General features: G+C 46.1%; 1 protein-coding gene across 1 annotated transcript in view; it reads right to left on the bottom strand.

The window, feature by feature from the left end:
* The window catches only part of LOC122547822 (chitinase domain-containing protein 1-like), a 75,472-nt gene that overhangs the window by 52,861 nt on the left and 1,850 nt on the right, over positions 1 to 20,761 (bottom strand). The window contains exons 3-6 of the mRNA XM_087996195.1: positions 17,850 to 17,982; positions 16,283 to 16,327; positions 14,119 to 14,225; positions 9,712 to 9,773 (exon numbers count right to left, since the gene is read on the bottom strand). Coding sequence (XP_087852321.1) covers positions 9,712 to 9,773; positions 14,119 to 14,225; positions 16,283 to 16,327; positions 17,850 to 17,982 — 347 coding nt within the window. The remainder of the gene's footprint in view (positions 1 to 9,711; positions 9,774 to 14,118; positions 14,226 to 16,282; positions 16,328 to 17,849; positions 17,983 to 20,761) is intronic.

Below are 20,761 nucleotides of genomic sequence, written 5' to 3'. Positions count from 1 at the left end.
CTCTATCTTCGTATTCTCCTCAACAACATCGTCTTTTTCCAGTGTGAGTACTGATGAAAAATATTCATTTAGCGCTTTCCCTATCTCCTCAGACTCCACACACAACTTCCCACTGCTATCCTTGATTGGCCCTAATCTTACTCTGTTGAGTGTGGTGCTGGAAAAGCACAGCAGGTCAGGCAACATCCGAGGAACAGGAAAATCGACATTCCGGCCGGAGCCCTTCATCAGGAATGGTGAATCATCCTTTCCTGATGAAAGGCTCCGGCCTGAAACGTTGATTCTCCTGCACACATTGGACAAAAACTGACCCATCTAAAGTACTCAAACTTTAGTATTTCCAGTCAATATTTGGAAAGTTAAAAGACCCATAACAACTTCCCTGTTACTCTCACTCCCATCCAGAATTATCTTTGCTATCCTTTCCTCTACATCTCTGGAACTATTCAGAGGTCTATAGAAAACTCCCCAACAGGCTGATCTCTCCTTTCCTGTTTCTAACCTCAGCCGATACTACTTCAGTTGACGAGCACTCAAACGTCCGTTTCGCAACTGTACTAGTGCCCGTGACTAGCAATTTGCACCTTAACCCTGTGCTGACCCTGTCCTGGGAATGTTTGACAGGGACAGTGTAGAGAGATCTTTTCTCTGTCTGTGGCCGTCTTCGGAGGGTTTTACACAAGATTGAAAGGATCCTGAATATTCCAACACTATGTGAATGTTTCAGAACAAACAGGTCACGATAAAAATAATGATACGTTCCAGTTCCAATCTAAGCCATGTTTTAAACACCTCAACACAATACAAAGTGAGGTTAAGTACAGAATGGGTGCTTTCATTCTTGAAAGTTTGCAGAGATCAGATTCACTTTCAGAAACAAAATTGTTATGGCAGCTCAGCAACAACTGTGCACCGATATATTTAAAAACTAAACAGTGAAACAGGCAGCAACTGTGCTGAGAGGGGTGAATGGGTCTGTGGAAATGAGCGCACACCAGGCTGTGTGGAGTGCACCCTGCACTGTCCCACAATGTCAGCATGGACCCACGTCCCAGGGAAACATACAGCCGCTGTGATATTGCATGGGGTGACGTGGGAAGCAGTCTCCTGCAAACATCTCAATGGGAGCAGACTTTGCAAAGGTTCGGCACTTGTTATTCTAGTCTGGAACGGGAGGTACAGAATTCCCATCATAGCACACGCTGAAGGAACGGCCTGGAAAATTCCCCTCCACCTCGAACACTTGAAGTTCCATTTACATTGGAGTCCCTGATAAAGTTGCTCTCTTCGATTGTGTAGCTTTTGAGTAATGATGAAGCTCACCCCATACTAACCCTGCACACCACCCCCACTTTCTGCACCCCTCCTTCCTCTTGGTTGGACCCTGAGTGGGAAGCCAGAGGTATGGGAAACCTTTGAAAACCAGCCGAGGATAACTAATACAACGAGGGGTGGGGGAGGGGAATGAAAGAGTAAGCTAGCTAGTAATATAAAAGAAGATTGCACCAAGTTTTTTTTTCAAATATCTAAAAGCTAAGAAAGGCAAGAGTGGACATTGGAGCACAGGAAAATGAGGCTGGAGAGGCAGTGAAATGGCGGAGGAACTGAGTCGGTATTTTGTGTCAGTTTTCCCAGTGGATGACACCAGCAGCATATCAGAACTTCAAAAGGGTCAGGGGGCAGAGGTGAATGTAGTGACCATCACTAAGAAGAGGGTGTTGGAGAAGCTGAAAGCTCTGAAGGGGGATAAATCGCCCAGACCAGATGGACTATACCCCAGAGTTCTGAAGGAGACAGCTGAGATCGTACTGGCGCTGGTGAGGATTGTTCCGGCAGTGGAGTCAGGAAGAGTCCCTGAGGACTGGAAAATGGCTCATGTAACACCCCGTGTTTAAGGAGGGAGGGCGGCAGAAGACAGGAACCTATAGCCTGGTTAGCCTGACCTTGGTTATTGGTAAGATTTTAGAGTCCATTATTAAGGACGAGATTCAGGAGTACTCGGACACGTGTGGTAAAATTGGACTGAATCAATGTGGCTTTGTCAAGGGAATGTCATGCCTGATAAATCTGTGAGAATTCTTTGAGGAGATAATAAGCAAGTTAGACAGAGGAGTGCCACTGGATAGGATTTATTTAAATCTCCAGAACGCCTTTGACAAGGTGCTGCACAGGAGGCTGCTAAATAAGCTAAGAGTCCACAGTGTTCAGGACAAGGTACTGGCATGGACAGAGAATTGCTTGACCGGCAGCAGGCAGAGTGTAGTAATAAAGGGGCCATTTTCAAGATGGCACCTGGTGACTGGTAGAGTTCCGCAGGGCTAAGTGTGGGGATCAGAACTATTCACATTATACATTAACAACCTGGACAAAAGAACGGAGGGCGTTGTTGCTCAGTTTGCAAATGACACAAAGATGGATGGAGGGACAGGTCGTGTTGAGAAAACAGGGAGGCTGCAGAAGGGCTAGGACAGCTGAGCAGAGCGGGAAAAGAAGTGGCAGATGGAACACAATATAGGAAAGCATGAGGATTTTCTAAATGGGGAAAGGCTTCAGAAATATGAACTACAAAGGGACTTCGGAGTCCTAGAACAGGATAACGTATGGTTCAGTCTGCAGTTAGGAAGGCAAATACAATGTTAGCATTCATTTCGGGGGGACTAGAATACAAGAGTAGGGATGTACTGCTGAGGCTGTACAAGGCTATGGCCAGACTGCATTCAGAATATGGTGAGCAGCTTTAGGCCTTGTGTCCGAGGAAGGATGTGCTGGCCTTGGAGGGATTCTGGAGGAGGCTTACAAAAATGATCCCGGGTATGAAGGCCTTGTCATGTGAGGAACAGTTGAAGGCTCTGGGTCTGTACTCGATAGAGTTTACAAAGATGAGGGTGAATCTCATTAAAATTTACACATAATACTGAGAGGTCTGGATAGAGTGGATGGGGAGATTATGTTTCTACTAGTCAGAGAGACGAGGACCAGAGGAGACAGCCTCACTCAGAGTGAAGGGACAACCCTTTCAAACTGAAATGAGGAGGAATTTCTTCAGCCAGAAGGTGAAGCATCTGTGGAACTCATTGCCACAGAAGGATGTGGAGGCCATGTCAGTGAGTGTGTTTAAGACAGAGATTGACAGGTTCTTGATTAGTAACAGGATCAAGGGGAACGGGGAGAAGGCAGGAGAGTGAGGTTGAGAAACTGATAAGCCACAATTGAACGGCAGAACAGACTCAACAGGTCGAATCCGGCTGCTCTGTTTTATGGTCAAGATTAAGAGTGGTGCTGGAAAAGCGCAGCTTCCGAGGAGCAGGAGAATCAACGCTTCGGGCAAAAGCCCTTCATTAGGAATCCTGGAAAAGCCCTTCTTCAGGAATGCCTTCCTCAGATGCTGCCTGACCTGCTGTGCTTTTCCAGCACTACTCTAATCTCCAGCATCTGCTGTCCTCACTTCCGCCTACCTGCTCTGTTTTATAGTCTTACGCTCAGACCCATATAAGAGTCCGCTGTTGGAAAAACAAGGTTCTGCTGTCCTGTGAGGTGTAGGTCAGTGAGCATGAGCTGACAGGATACAGTAACAGAAGCCAGCTCATCACAGATGCACGAGACAGGGCTGAGCACCAGAGGCAGCTCATCACCAGTCAAGGACAGGAACCTTTCCACTTTCATTATTAAACAGACCGAAGCTGACCTCAATCAATGTCAACATCCAGCCTGAAAGACACAAGCTCTGATGTGAATCTCTGAACAGAGGACGCTGCTGATGCTTGCTGGAATACAGCATGGCTAGCCAAATACTCAAATCAGAAGTTTTTAATCCGACTGACTGACTGACTGACTGACTGACTGACTGACTGACTGACTGACTCACACACACAAACACACAAACACACAGTCTGAGAGGAGAGGAGCTGACTGCAGGAGAAACTCTCTTTTTCTTCCCCAGACCTACAGAGCGCCTCAGAACTCCACAGTTCAATAAAAAACTGCCTTAAGGGCTGAAGCACTCCTCCCTCCCAACGACAGTGCCAGTTATCGGTGCTTGGGTGTTGTGAGTCAGGATTCCAAACTACACAGCAACACTCCATCAAAAACCAACCGCTGCGAACATGGCCAATTATATCCAGGTGGGTACCAAAGGCAGTTCGGAGGCAAATAATATTTGGCATTCATTGCAAGAGGATACAGTCCAGGGGAAGGGAGATTTACTGCAGCTGTAATGACTTGGGTGGGACCACTCTCAGTGTTGCGTACAGTTTTGCTCTCCTCACTTTAAGGAAGGAGATATTTGCCATAGCGTGGAATGCAGTGGAGGTTCACCAGTTTGCTTCCTGGGACGACAGGTCAGTCTTGCGAGGAGAAACCAGATCACTTGGGGCTGTATTCACTGGAGAATGAAAGGGGGCCACATTAAGACATGTTAAATTCTGGCAAAGCTGGACTCACTGGATGCACTGGAGAATGTTTCCTCCGACTGGTGAGCCCAGAATCAGGTGTTCTTCAGTCAGGATATGGGTTAAGCCATTTAGGACTGAGATGTGGAGAAATATCTTCAAGCAAGATGGTAGCAAACCTGGAAAATTCGTTCCCACAGAATGCAGTAGAAACTGGTTCAATTAATATATTTAAGAAACAAAAATATTTCTGGAAGCTAAAGATGTCGAGGAACGAGGGGAGAGTGTGTTGAGGTAGAAGGTCAGCTGCATGGAATAGCAGGGGAAGGCTCGATGGGTTGAATGGCCTACTCCTGTTCCTATTTTCTGTTTTTAATCCCCATATCCACCCGGCTATGCACATTACATGCCTATAAAATAAGGGTCAACATGTTGGCAAATATGTATTGAGTCCAAAACAGCCAGAAACTCAAAACAGGTCAGCAACGACTCGGCACTCACATACTCTCCTCTGAAAACTGACACTGAGGTAAAATATCATTTTTTGCGGGGGGCGGAGGGAAGCAAATGAAAGAGATATTGAGACGGCCAGATGAAGCATGCTGGGAGGAGGGCTGTACTGGGCAGAAAGGTTGACATCAGCTGTTAGACCAACTGGTCTCACTATGTGCTGGGTACTCCATGGAGGATCAAGAGTCACTGTGTGACAGAAATACTGAGAAAAGGCAACGGGCACTGGCCATGTCAGAAACACCATCGTAAACATATACAGCTACACAGTCAGACACAGCATACTACCACAAGAGGTAGATAACACACTACACAGCAAGACAGACAGGACATACCATTCAATAACACAGTCAGATACACACAGCAAGACAGACAGAACACACACCATTCAATACAGTCAGGTAACACACAGCACAGAATTAGGTCATTGTCTGAGTGCTGTACTGTGACAATGTGTATTGTAGTGAGCCAGTCAGATACCATGCAGCACACAACCAGATAGCAGGCATCCATCACAGTTATATGTTGGAATGCTGTTGCACAGTAGGTGCTCAGTAATGTGACTGACTGTAATTTACAGTCAGTTTATTCAATGAATCTGTAGAATAGTAATGGGGCTCACCAAGCTCTCACTGAGTTAGTCCAGCAATGGACTGGAGGAGGCCATTTTGCCTTCTGACTGGCTCTCCAAATCCCTTACATCCATCCTGCCATCTTCTCCCTATAACCTCACCCATGCTACCTTTGTAGACCATTCCCTTTGGGATGCTTCAACTGACTTTGCCTCCACCATTCTCTCAGGCAGTGCAGTCCATTCTAGACCCACTCTCTGCAAAAAGAATTTCCCCCATTTGCTTTCAAATTGTCATCCAATTCATGATCTGCCCTTTGGGGGGGTTCAGAATCCTGATGAAAGGTTCCGACTTGGAACATTGACTCCCTTCTTCCCTGATGCTGCTTGACCTGATATGCATTTTTCCAGCTTCACTCGGACTCTCCAGCATCTGCAGTTCTCACTATCTCCAACCAGCTATACTTACCAACCCTGGCTTTTGGGGGACCCACCAAAATGTAGAATGTCTTGTACCTTCTGGCAATATCTCAAAGTCTTGGACTAATGGAAGTCTTATTATACAATATGGTGGCATCTTCCAACTTTCAAGCCAAGCAATAACATAGAAAGCAGTGGTTTGTGTCCCTGACCTTCACAACCCCAGGTTAATGTCCGAATACAACCACAATAGATGGTGAAATTTACATTTAATAAGTATTAGAAATGAAAACCAGTCTAATTCAGAGCATGCAGCCTTTGTAAAAACCCATTTGGTTCACTCCTGTCCTCCTGTGAATTTAATCCCAGTGTGACTCCGACGCCACACCATTGGGTTGACTCCTGACTGCCCTCTGGCACAGCTGAGAAAACCCATCAGTTCAAGGTCAGCTCACGCACAGTATCCACATCTCACACAAGAACTTAAAAGATTAGATTAGATTAGATTCCCTACCGTATGGAAACAGGCCCTTCGGCCCGACAAGTCCACACCGACCCTCCGAAGAGTAACCCACCCAGACCCATTCCCCATATTTACCCCTAATGCATCTGACACTATGGTCAATTTAGCATGGCCAGTTCACCTAACCTGCACATCCTTGGACTGTGGGAGGAAACCGGAGCACCCGGAGGAAACCCATGCAGGGGAGAATGTGCAAACTCCACACAGTCAGTCGCCTGAGGCAGGAAATGAACCCAGGTATACTTCGCAATAATCTCTTCCATCATCGTTGTCCTACGTACTCTTCATCACAAATACTGTTACCTGCAGCTCTTACTTAATGTTTGTGGAGTCGAATAATTTGAATTATGTAACTGAAAAAGCAAGCAACGTTTTTTTTCCTCAGATCCTCATTCCCTGATGTCACTAATGTCTGTCCAGCACTGATCAGAAACATCCAAGTTTTGGTCTGCATTCACAATGAAGTTGTGACTGGGTAAACCGTAGATTCACAAACATTAACTGCCTTACGCTCCTGTCACGTTTCATTTATGCTTTTCTGAAAGATTCACTCAACAACGCAAGTATCTCACAGGAGACAAGATCTCTGCTTACCCCAGTTACTGTACATAGAACTACACTTCCCCTCAGTCACTTCAATGTGTTCTCAACACCATACACAAAGCAGGCATGACATTTATGTGACTTAACTTTGTTCCAAATATCATTATTCAATAAATCACTGTAATACTCTAACCAATCTGTTACACGTAACTTTGAACTGCAAATAATATCTAAAACTGCGCAACTTAAAGTCACTGACTGAAAAGGCATCACAGGACTAAAACTCTCTGACAAGTAAAATATGTTCAAATTCATTATTGCCACCATTCTCCCAAACCTCCTGGGTCTTTTATTAGTTTGGGGACCCTACCTTCCTGTTTCGGGCAGCTCGATGCATGATGATCAGCTCTTTGAGTATTCTGGGATTCCTGTTACACTTCTGTCCTCTGCTGTACAGGCCAGGACTGACAGGACACTTGCAACCTCCTCATCCTGTTCGTCTCTAACCCCTCCGTTACAGTGATGCCAGCACCCGGTGTCTTGACCATTTTAAAATCTGACAAACATCGGCTCTCTGTCAGAATGCCCCGCTTGCTGAATGAACGTTGATGGGAAAACTATTATTGCCCACACCTCCCCCAAGGCTTATTTTCCTGAGGCAGCAGATATCTGATCAGGGTCTCTCTCTCTCAAGGAACCACTCACTGCACCATGAGTATTTGTGTGACAAGATCCTTTCTTTCCATCGCAAGTTGTCAAGGACACAGCTGCACATCCAATTCATTGTGCTGCTGGTACTTACAGCTCCAACACTGTGTACAATGCAGGAATCAGACCCCAACCAGTTACATCTGCTGTCTGCCCACGGCTAGCAGGGTTGCAGCTTCCAGTCCGACTCATTTTGTAGTCTACAAGGTTCTGCGATAGGTGGTGAAGGACAGACCTGGAGCAGCACGGTGGCACAGTGGTTAGCACTGCTGCCTCGCAGCGCCAGAGACCCGGGTTCAATTCCCGCCTCAGGTGACTGTGTGTGGAGTTTGCACATTCTCCCCGTATCTGTGTGGGTTTCCTCCGGGTGCTCCGGTTTCCTCCCACAATCTAAAAATGTGCAGGTTAGGTGAATTGGCCATGCTAAATTGCCCGTAGTGTTAGGTAAGGGGTAAATGTAGGGGAATGGGTCTGGGTGGGTTACGCTTCGGCGGGTCGGTGTGGACTTGTTGGGCTGAAGGGCCTGTTTCCACGCTGTAGGGAATCTAATCTTTACACTCTTTTGTAGTTATGGCAAACTTTGTTTAAACCAGCACCTTATGAATGAGCATTCTTGATAAACTGACTAAAAATTATATGCCAGAAGTCGACTGTATTATTACAGTGTTCGAATAGTCAGTTGTGGGTACGAGCGAGGAGGCCCTCTGCCGTTAAGTTTTATTCAAGGAAAAGTTGCATTCTGCTGTAAATAAAGTATCACAGCGACATGTATGCATTACATTCCTATTGGCTAGGGGTTTAAGAAGGCAGCTCACCACCACCTTATCGAGGGCAACTGCTGGCTAGCCAGCAACACAGACTTTCCACAAATGAATACAATTTTTAAAAAGTTAGGGTGCGTTTTCACATTGATTATGTGGGGCTCTATTGTGGATCAACTGAAATACCTGTTAAACTGGCACTCTCCTGGTCCCTTAGGTGCCAGTTAATAGATAGTTTGCTGCGTATTTACAAAGTTACATGTGACAAGTCGACACGTTCTAACACAACATCACATATTTAAGTCTGTAGCCCAGGCAAGTAACTGCCACCTGCATACGCTTCATGCACATTTAACACACATCAAAGACAAATCATCCTTCGAGTGTAAAAACCTTCTCATCTTATGAACTAAGACTGTAGTATTGCAGGGGGACTGCTCAACTTGTATATTCTAAACCTTTTATTATTACTGGGAAACAGGTTTATACTGTGGATTAATAATGAGCGTGCCTGTCATACTGCAATACAGGAAGGGTGCTGTAGAAGCAGCCTCTATAAATATCTCAAACACCCACTCAATATTCTCTGAGCATTTGTTACAAGATCATAAATTCTACTCGACAAGCTCAATGAGTAGGATAGCCAATCAATTTCTCTGACAACTGCCAATCATCTCTGGTTAACCGGTCATAGATGGTTGCCCTGATAGAGGAAGGATGTTAGTAAGCTGGAAAGGGTCCAAAAAAAAGGGTTTACCAGGATGTTACTGGAACTGGAGTGTTTGAGTAATAAGGAGAGGCTGGATAGGCTGAGACTTTTGTCACTGAAGGATTGGAGGCTAAGGGGTGATCTTGTAGAGGTTTAGAAAATCATGACAGGCACAGATAAGGTGAATGACAAAGGTCCTTTCACTAGAGGACATGGGCAAGAGGGGAAAGATTTAAAAGGGACCTGAGGAACAACCTTCTCACAAAGAGGGTGGTGCGAGTGTGGAATGAGCTGTCAGAGGCTGCTACAATGACAGCATTTCGAAGATATTTGGACAGGTACATTGATAGGAAAGGTTTAAAGGGATTTGGGCCAAATACAGGCAAATACAGGAAACCTGGTGGACGTAGGGGAGTCAGACCGAAGGGTCTGTTTCCACGCTGTTTGACTTGATGGTCAAAAGGACTTGCAATTCTCCTCTTAATTAAACCTTTGATAGAAAACAGCGGAAGATAAGATGCATCAGACAAATAATCTCTCACAACCTCAAAGCTCACAACAAATGTAACTTCACTTACTTGCGTTTCTGACCACCAAGTTGACTCCATACCTCCAAGACAAAGCCATCAAACTCCTCAGCCTGGTGGGGTGAAAATGATGAAAAGTAAACAGTCAAATGTGTATATAAGGAGGTACAAAGGCATATACATTTCAGGCTTGAAGAAGGACAGGTGGCATGTCAACAGAACTGGGACAGAAAGGTTTACTGAGGACAATATTAAACTTGCTGGAAAAGCACAGCGAGTCAGACAGGGTCTGAGGAGCAGGAGAATTGATGTTTCGGGCATATGCTCTTCATCAGGCATGAGGCTCATTCCCGATGCAGAGCTTTTGCCCAAAACATCGATTCTCCTGCTCCTCGGATGCTGCCTGACCTGCTGTGCTTTTCCAGCAACACACTCTCGACTCTGATCCCAGCGTCTGCAGTCCTCACTTTCTCCTGAAATATTAAACTCATTTGGCAGAGAATGGGAGTTAGAATAGGAGGGATCTGGCATGGGCCGAATGAGAAATAGGCTAAGATGGATTTAATGAGCTGCAGGAATGTTCCACCATGTGACTAGATATAGCAGCAGTGATTGAGACCTGGCTCCAAGGCGGGCAGACTGGGCCCACAAACATCAGTTTACACATTATTCAGGGAACGATAGGTAAGCGCTGAAAATGTGGTGCTGGAAACGTGCAGCAGGTCAGGCAGCATCCAAGGAGCAGGAGAATCGACATTTCGGGCATGAGCCCTTCTTCAGGAATGGTCAAACAGGCGGGTACGGTGAAAGTAATCATCATGGAAACTGCCAGACCACTGGAGAGGAGTAATATGATTCAGCAGCCAAGGTCAGTGTCTACTTAGCACAAATCCAGGAACATTAAAGAAGCTGTTATGTTACGGTATAACACTGGTCTCACCAAACAACAGGAGAGAATCAGAGCTGGAAAATTACAGAGAACGTATGAACGATATAGCAGTGATAATTGGAACTTTAATTAGTATAACATGGACTGAGATAGCGACAGGGTACAGGGAAAGGAATTCCTGGATATTTGTGTCCAAGAACATTCCTGCACAGTGTCGTCCGTTTACAGAGAGAGGAAGCGGTTCTGGGAAATGAAGAGGGACTAGGGGAGCATGTTACATTGGGGGAGCATTTATTAAATACCTAGAAAGCACGTGGATGCCCCTGGAAATATTATAGCCCATCCTGTTGGTGAGCCATCACCAGCTCCAGGTTGTATGCGGGAATTTCGGGATTTTGACCCAGCGACAGCTAAGGAATGAACCCTTCCAGGCAAGTGGGGAGTGTGCCATCACACTCCTGACTTGTGCCTTGGAGATGGTGGACAGGCTTTGGAGAGTGTATTTGTCTGGCTAGTCTAGTTCAGTTTGTAGTCATTGGTTTGCCCCCCCACCCCGGAGGTCGATAGTAGGAGATTCAGTGGTGGTAACTTCACATTCCGTCAAGGTGTACTAGTTTAATTCTCTCATAATGATTGATCATTTCCTGTCGTTGCTGTGACACATGTCTGGATGAGTTGACCTTTCCTCATTTAGATAGTGTGCAGGTGGAAGCCACTGTTTGTGCTCCCTGACTGCTGAGTGTGTGGGTCTCTCTACTCTTTCTCCTCCGAGACACTCCTTAAAAACCTCTTTGACAAAGCTTTCAGTTATCTAACCAAATTGGAGAGGGCTCAGAGAAGATTTACCGGGATATTGCCGGGAATAGAGGGTTTGAGTTATAAGGAGAGGCTGGAAAGAACAGGATTTTTTTCCACTGGAGCGCAGGACGTTGAGGGGCGACCTTTGATAAAATTGTGAGGGGTGTAGGTAAGGTGAATAGCAAGGGTCTTTTCCCGAGAGTGGGGGAAATTCATAACGAGGGGGAACATTTTTAAGCTGGGAGGAGAAAGATTTAAAAAGGATTTAAGGGACTTTTTTTTTTACACAGAGGGTGTGACGGATGCGGGTATAGTTACATTAGAAAGATATTTGGTTAGGTATGTGAATAGGAAAGGCTTGGAGGGATACAGGCCAAACGCAGGGAGTTGGGACTAGCTTGGTTTGAGAACATGGTCGGCGTGCACTACTTGGCCTAAAGAGTCTGCTTCCACGGCTCTACTACTCGACATGGCACCATTTTCTAATGCCCCCCCCGTGAAGCAGCTCGGAGGGTGCTGTGACATTAAAGGTACCATTGAAACACAAATTGTGGGTTTAGGAAACAGCGACTGTAACATGATCAGACAGCGAGTGCGATGGAAGAGGAGGAGGTAAAACCAAGCGAAAATAAACTTAACTGAAAAGGGCTAATGTCAAAGAAGTGAAAAATGAGCTAATTCAAGTGGACTGGAATCCAAAACTAGTAAGTCACCAATGAGGACACGCAGAGAGGAGACTGCTCAGGCATACAATAGTTACATTCCCAGGTTCAGAAAGAAAAGAAATTCATAACGAAAGTATCTGTTTGATTATAAAATCAGAGGTTAAAATGAGATTTTAAAAGGAAGCTTGTGACAATTTGATTCCGTCCAGTATGGAAACAGGCCCTTCGGCCCAACAAGTCCACACCGACCCTCCAAACAGTAACCCACCCAGACCCATTTCCCTCTGACTAATGCACCTATCACTATGGGCAATTTAGCATGGCCAATCCACCTGACCTGCACATCGTTGTGACTGTGGGAGGAAACGCACGCAGACACGGGGAGAATGTGCAAACTCCACACAGACAGTTGCCCGAGGCTGGAATCGAACCCGGGTCCCTGGCGCTGTGAGGCAGCAGTGCTGACCACTGAGCCACCGTGCCACCCAGTTGTAGGATTCATAATGAAGCAGAGAGATTGAAGCTCAATACAGAGAGTATAGAAATCTAAAAGGAATAAATTGTCAAGAACAGATGAGCATAGCACATAAAACACAGTCCAATACATTTTTAAAACAGATAAATAATAAAAGGAGAGGGCAATTGGGCATTTTAATATCCAAAGCATTCACACAATACCAGGACACATGGGCTAAATCTTCACAAATGTCTCGACTTGATCAATCCACAGTAAATGATTGCATTGACAGTACGGAGCAGTCAGCCAGATGAGGTCAAGCCCAGTGAACGGAGTTTGAAAGTGGTTAATGCACAACCTGGCAGCCTCAGCTGTAAGTCCCCATAAAGTGGTCCTTGTTGGTCACGGGTAGCTCAATGCTCTGCACAGCAGGGCAGACAAAGGATCACTTCCTTTTGTAATGGCTGCACTAACCCTTCCCACCGGGAAAACGTCTGCTGGGAGAGATTCACTCAATTGGGACTTCCCTCGAGGGGCTCAGTGTGAAGATGGACGGTGACTCACGATATACGAAGCCATCCCGGGCCCTCTCTCCATCACCACTCAGGTTTAGGACCCAGACGCTGAGTAACTGTCCCAGGATGCACTGGTCGACATTCGGAATGGGAGAAGCCTGTACACAAAGTTTAATCACTTCCTCGATCAAAGAGCCATCCCCCTGGGATTGAGCAGGATTGACTGACACTCCTCCACATCTGGGTTCAGGTACGATGTAGGCCTGGGACCAGCACTGCCCACACCTTAGACTTTTCTCATTGGGCCAAGTGAAGCTCAGTGCCTTCCTGCGACTTACTGCACCTATCTGGACATTCCCAGTCCAGCCCGAACCTGACATTCCTGGACTATCTCGATCCTAACTGGACATTCCCAGTCCATCCTGGCCCTCACCCGACATTCCCAGTCCACTCCGGCCTTCATCTGACAGTCCCAGTTCACAGTGGCCCTCACATGACATTCCCAGTCCATGCTGGCTCTAACCAAACATTCCCAGTACATTCCAGCCCTCACCCAACATTCCCAGTCCACACCGGCCCTCACCTGATGTTCCCAGATCACTCCGGCCCTCACCCGACATTCCCAAACCACTACTACCCTCATCTGACATTCCCAGATCACTCTGGCCCTAACATGACACTTCCACCTCACTCCGGCCCTAATCTGACATTCCCAGTTGAATCCTGGTCTCAACGTGGCATTCCCATTCAACTCTGGCCCTCACCCGACATTCTCAGTCCACCACTGCCCTCATCTGACATCCCCAGATCGCTCTGGCCTTAACCTGACATTCCCGGTCTATCTCGGCCCTAACCCAACATTCCCACTCCTGACCAATATTTCAACTTTACACAAACATCCAGCCGATCAGGTCCACGTTCTGCAGCCTCATGGCAATGGTGTTGGAGAGAACTAAACCACGATGTTACTCGGCTTGAAACCGCTGACGGTCCTCAGGGAACTAACTCACCAGGAGATCGCTCTGCTTTCGCAGGTAAATGACCAACGTGGGGGAAGGGGAAAGATCCCACTGCCTTCCCAGGTAACTGACTGCCAAGGGGGAAGCACAGCTCCCGAAGGGGGGACTCACTGACCTGTGCTGTCTGCACCAACGCTTCTGATAGTTCTTCGATTTCATCCTCGCTGTTAAAAAGACTTTCATAGTCACGGTATGTCCAGGAATCAAACAAAATCCGGGGAACTGAAAGGGCAGAACAGAAACAAGAAAAACAAAATCAACTTTAAAAAAGCGTCAAAGGGACTGTACAGGCAGTGGTACAGTCACACAGTGAGCAGCGTACAGCTCTGATCACTCAGCCTGAATGTACAGGCAGTGGTACAGTCACACAGTGAGCAGCGTACAGCTCTGATCACTCAGCCTGAATGTACAGGCAGTGGTACAGTCACAAGTGAGCAGTGTACAGCTCTGATCACTCCAACCTGAATGTACAGGCAGTGGTACAGTCACACAGTGAGCAGAGTACAGCTCTGATCACTCAGCCTGAATGTACAGGCAGTGGTATAGTCACACAGTGAGCAGTGTACAGCTCTGATTACTCCAGCCTGAATGTACAGGCAGTGATACAGCCTTACCGACCACACTGTTATCACTGGGGACAATGTTATCTAGATTCTTAAGAAAATCGTTCAACTGAACCCCGGTAAGAAGTTTCATACTGTTGTAAACCAGAGTACTGAGGTGTGGGTTCAAGCTTACAATGTACAGTGTACACACAGATGCCTTTTCACTGAGGAAATGTGTGGAATGGATTGTCAGGGAGATCTGGCTGAATCATTGAGGAGATAACAACTCAGGGAGAGATATTAATTCGGGGACAGGCTGGATGGACTGTTGAGACTTCTTTTCAATTTTCAGCTCCTTAAGTTCCCAAAGGAAAAGCAGGTCAGGGGTAGCATGACTTTGAGAGTCTGGTGAAATTTGATGGAATCTGCGATCATTAACTGACGAGAGAGGAGATGGACTTCTTTCTGAAGCTTTCCAGTTCCCACGACAAATTTCAATTTTAAATTGCAGCTTGAAAACAATCCAATCAAGATGGCTGAACATTTGCAACTAGGAGGGATCGCCTAGACCAACACACAAGACAAAACAATATGGCACTCTGCAGGCTATTTTGCCCATTCAGTCCATGCCAACCTTTTGCACACCAATCCGATCAGTCCTATTTCCTCATTCCATCCATTTATTTCCCTAGAGTGTCGACTCAGATTCATAGAGATGTACAGCATGGAAACAGACCCTTCGGTCCAACCCGTCCATGCCGACCAGATATCCCAACCCAATCTAGTCCCACCTGCCAGCACCCAGCCCATATCCCTCCAAACCCTTCCTGTTCATATACCCATCCAAATGCCTCTTAAATGTTGCAATTGTACCAGCCTCCACCACTTCCTCTTGCACGCAATATTCCAACAGTGGCCTAACCAATGTCCTGTACAGCCGCAACATGATCTCCCAACTCCTGTACTCAATATCCCAACCCAATCTAGTGCCACCTGCCAGCACCCAGCCCATATCCCTCCAAACCCCTCTCGATCTAGACTCCCTCACCTGTGGTATTAGATTAGATTAGATTACATTAGATTAGATTACAGTGTGGAAACAGGCCCTTCGGCCCAACAAGTCCACACCGACCCGCCGAAGCGAAACCCACCCATACCCCTACATTTACCCCTTACCTAACACTACGGGCAATTTAATATGGCCAATTCACCTGACCCTGCACATCTTTGTGATGTGGGAGGAAACCGGAGCACCCGGAGGAAACCCACGCAGACACGGGGAGAACGTGCAAACTCCACACAGTCAGTCGCCTGAGTCGGGAATTGAACCCGGGTCTCTGGCGCTGTGAGGCAGCAGTGCTAACCACTGTGCCACCGTGCCGCCCACGGCTGTTCTGATAAATCTGCTCTCCACTTTCTGACAGAGCCTCAAGTCCTTCCTGAAAGTGTGGTGACCAGGATGCAGCTCAGTATTCGAGCTGTTGTCTGAAGTAAGATTGAAGATGCAGTGTAACTTCCCGACATTCATACACTATATCACCAACTGTCATTTAGACTGCAACTATGTACTGTAATCGGAGGGAGAGAGTGAGAGTGCACTGTATTGTATTATCTACCAGGAATTCAACTGGAAGGCAAACCCGGTACTCAGAGACGGGAGAGATTGTCACATTTTGAGAGTTGGAACACAGGCCGGGGTAAGGAAACAGGCAAATTAAAAAATACCTTACTCACCAAAACGGACTGCTTCAAATTCTGCTTTCACATTCTTCATCCACCCTGTTCATCAATAAAACACGCACAAGCAAGGGGTTAGAGACAGGAAGGATGGTTACCAAAACCAGCTGAACCAATTCCCTCTACAATAAGTCTCCTCCATCAGAAAGCAAGTCAAAGATGGCCAATTATACATTTTCAGCTTGCGTTTTTTTATAATAAGGCTAGCCAACATATAGGGGGATGTAACACACCAGTACGGCCTCGCTGTCAGAATGGACAGTTTAATGTCACTGACTCATGTGTTTAACAAGAAAGCCTTCTACTTGGGGATCAGATGATTACAGTGTGTCAGCATCACACAGTCCAGGCCTGCCTTCCATGTTAACCTTTCTCATCATATCACCACTGGGCTGCCTGCAGCTACATATAAACTCTCAACTAAAACAATTCTGACCACTTCCTTTGAGAGATATTCCCAGTGTACGGTGGGAGGACCTGTCTACTCAAGGCCCCTCTGCCTTGTGCTGCCAAAGGTTGTTTGCGTCTGTTGTGCCCACCGGTTGCTGGAACGCTAGACAGCTGGCTCCACATTGCCGGCTGATCAGACCACCCCAGTTCCTCACCTCCTCCCCCATTCTTCACTCCCTGGCTCTCTGGTACGACTGTAATTTCTACAGTGAGTTCCCAATAACCAGCCCCAAATGACTCAGCCAGGAACCAACTAAGGTCAGTTGGCCCCTGGACATGGTCTGATCACTCAACCAATTGGCAGAAATGGATATCCAACCAGACAGCTGGAAAACCCATCCAGTAAGCCTGGGCTCAAGGATTGGCCAAGTTGGGTGAACAAAGAAGAGTACAGCACAGGAACTGGCCCTTCGGCCCACCAATCTAAAAGCCTTTTGCCGATAGGCCTCATAGCCATCTGTTCCCTGCCTATTCATGTATCTGTCAAGATACCTCTTCAATCTTGCCTCCACCATCTCCTCTCACTGTAATCTTTTGCAAAAAATTCTGTGTCTTATGATCCTGCTCCACCCGATGAAGGAACAGCGCTCCGAAAGCTAGTGCTTCCAAGTAAACCTAATGGACTATAACGTGGTGTTGTCTGGTTTTTAACCTTGTTCTCCTCAGTCCAACACCGGCTCCTCCACATCATTAACTTGTGATTCAGATTATGCTATTTGAGGCTGGGCCATGAAATTACAGTGACAATACTTCAGAGTCTTCCCTTGGCTGTAAACTGCTTTGGGACTTTGGATGTGAAGACCATTTTTGTGTTGTCCCATTCAGTGTCTTGATTAAGCCAATGTTAGTTAAATCAGAACTTCATGATCATACCTCTACCTTCACCAGCCTGGCCTGTTGCTGAAAATTAACTCTACAGGCGATGATCTTAGTTTCTAATCACCACTTTGGCCCATCTGGTATAGAGACACAAGCCCACACAATATTTCACATCAAGTCTGCTCCACAGTGACCAGATTGTGTTGGGAATGTGATGGGAAGGTTGTGAGGCAGCGGGGTTAAAGTTAACATAAGAGTGTTCGATACAAAGTACAGATCAAGATAAAGATAATACCTTGGTCGATGTCGTGGTGGCCAGTGACGTAATAAAGCTGAACTCCCTTCCTCTGGATCTGAAGCCAAACTGGGGAAATTAAGGTGAATTTACCACCAAAGGTCTTAGTAATTTCATAACCGTGGCTGTTCCACTGAAAAACAGAGACAAGAATTGAACCGGGTCAGTAGGAGAAAGAGAATTATGACACGAGGCTTTGAGTGCGTCTCTTGCTGCTGAGTGTACCACCAAAGCTGGATTGTGAATAAATTCCTCTGGCCTCTCATAAAACAGAACAATGTCAACCGACAAAACACTCTAGGACATCTTTTCCCTGCTATCATGATGGCCTCAGCTTCCTTCGTTACTGAATGATCAAACAGGCTCGAGGGGCCTAATGGCCTACTCCAGTTTCTATCTGATGGCCAGAATCGGTAACAATATTCCCACTGGGATCTAGCCAGTGTTTGATAAAGGAACCTGGACTTCCTTGTGTTTGTACTCTGTACCTGGGAAACTGTACTCTGTCTCTTTATAAAGCCATCAACCACACAGCTGCGGGTATGGAGTCACGTATAGGCCAGGATGGCTGCTTTCCTTCCCTAAGTAAAATCAGTGAGCAAGATGGGTTTCAGACAATTAACTGTGGTTCCATGGTCATCCTGAGACTTCAGTTCCAGACTTGTTTTAGTTGAAATCAAATTGCACAATCAGCTGTGATGGGTTTTGAACCCAGTTCCCCAGAGCATTACTAGCCCAGTGACAAGACCACTGCACCATCGTGCCTCCTCCCCTGCCACACCACCTTCAAACATTCATGTCCTTGACCCTTCAGCTTTCATGTTCTTGAACTCTCTTTAAAGCTGTGCCTTTTTTTATTATCTAATTCAATCTACCAAGATATATCACTTCATAAATCGCTGCACTAAATTCCAACTGACATATTTGACTGTTTTATAAACCTGCGTCTTGCAATCTATTCCAACCTTCACTGTTTATTACATTTCCAAATGTCTTACCATCTTGAGCTTTCAGATTATGTGCTACATGCATATAACCAAGTCATTAATGACTCCACAAGAACACCATTGTGGGGGAAGGCCTTGGTCTTTTTCCTCCTCCTGCTCTCCTTTCCTCTCCTCTCAGACTGGTGTCTCCTGGTCCGTTTTCCATCTCCACAGACTGAAATCCTATGGAAGTAACTCTATTACATGGCAGTTGGTCAAAAAGACACAACTGAACCACTTACCATCTCAATCACACTGCTACCTCCAAAGGTGACTTTCCTGGGTGTTGGTGCAACCTTCCTTCAATATCTTGCAAGTGAAATAAGGCTTTTCCAACTGATGCAGAGTTCATGTTTGTGTACAACCATTCTGGTCAACCGATCTCTCTTCAACAGTCTCGTCCATAGCGATGTACAGAAACAGACCCTTTGATCAAGGTAGTCCACACAAACCATGTCCCCAAACTAAACTAGTCCCAGCTGCCGGCTCCTGGCCCAAACCCCTCCAAACCTTTCCCATTCATGTCCTTATCCAAATGTCTTTTAAACATTGTAACTGTACCTGGGAATCCACCACTTCATCTGGGAGCTCATTCCACACGCTAATTACTTGCTGTGTAAAGAAATTACCTCTCATGTCCTTTTTAAATTGCTCTCCTCTCAAAGTCGTAGAGCTGTACAGCATGGAAACAGAACCTTCAGTCTAACTCAACACTGCTGACGAGATACCCTAAATAAATCCAGTCCCATTTGCCAGCATTTGGCCTTATTCACGTACCTGTTCAGATGCTTTTTAAATGTTATAATTGTACCAGTCTCCACCACATCCTCTGGCAGCTCGTTCCATACACACACCACCCTTTGTGTGAAAATATTTCCCCTTAGGTCCCTTTAAGTCTTTGCCCTCTCACCTTAAACCTATGCCCTCCAGTTCTGGATTCCATCACCACAGGGAAAAGACCTTGCCTATTTACCCTATCCATGCCCCTCATGATTTTATAAACCTCTATAAGGTCACCCCTCAGCCTCCGCGCTCCAGGGAAAACAGCTCCAGCCTATCCAGCTTTCCCTTGTAGCTGAAACCCTCCAAGTTTGGCAATATCCTTATAAATAAATCTTATCTGAACCCTTTCAAATTTTACAACATCCTTCCTATAGCAGGGAGACCAGAACTGCACGTGGTATTCCAAAAGTGGCCTGACTAATGTCCTGTACAGTTGCAACATGACCTCCCACTCTACACTCAATGCACTGACCAGTAAAGACAAGCGCACCAAACGCCTTCTTCACTATCCCATCTACCTGTGACTCCACTTTAAAGGAGTCCAGGGTTTCGCTCCCCAGGACTTTACCATTAAGTGTACAAGTCCTGCCCTGATTGGCCTTTCCAAAATGCAGTACCTCAAATATATTTAGATTAAACTGTATAAAGACAACCTGAGGCTGTCAAATACATTCCAGTCTGTAACTCACACCTAGTTATTCTGTTTATAAACCATCCTGAACCCATTGGTTAGAATCCACTTCTGGGCATCTGTTATTCCATATATAACCACAGCCCCACCTCCACCTCTTCTCTCACCCCCAACCAAACCCCACAATTAGATTCCAGTCTGTAACTCACTCCTGGGTATCTGTTACCTATATATAAATCACCCTGACTCCTTGATATATTTCCAGTCAATATTTCACACCGGGGTATCTGTTATTCTATATATAAACCACGCTGACTGCCTCGATTAGACGCTGGTCTGTAACTCACTCCTGGGTATCTGTTATTGTGTATAAACTACCCCAAATCCTGCGAATAGATTCCAGTTTATAACTCACTGTTGGGTGTCTGTTATTGTGTATAAACCATCCCAAACCTCTCGATTAGATTCCGGTCTGTACCTCACTCCTGGGTGTCTGTTATTTTCTTTATATA

The sequence above is a fragment of the Chiloscyllium plagiosum genome, unplaced genomic scaffold (assembly GCF_037043375.1).
Source record: "Chiloscyllium plagiosum isolate Xiang-an unplaced genomic scaffold, Cpla_swu_hap1 HiC_scaffold_18, whole genome shotgun sequence".
In the NCBI taxonomy this organism is placed as follows: Eukaryota; Metazoa; Chordata; class Chondrichthyes; order Orectolobiformes; family Hemiscylliidae; genus Chiloscyllium; species Chiloscyllium plagiosum.
This window is presented reverse-complemented; position numbering and strand designations above follow the sequence as displayed.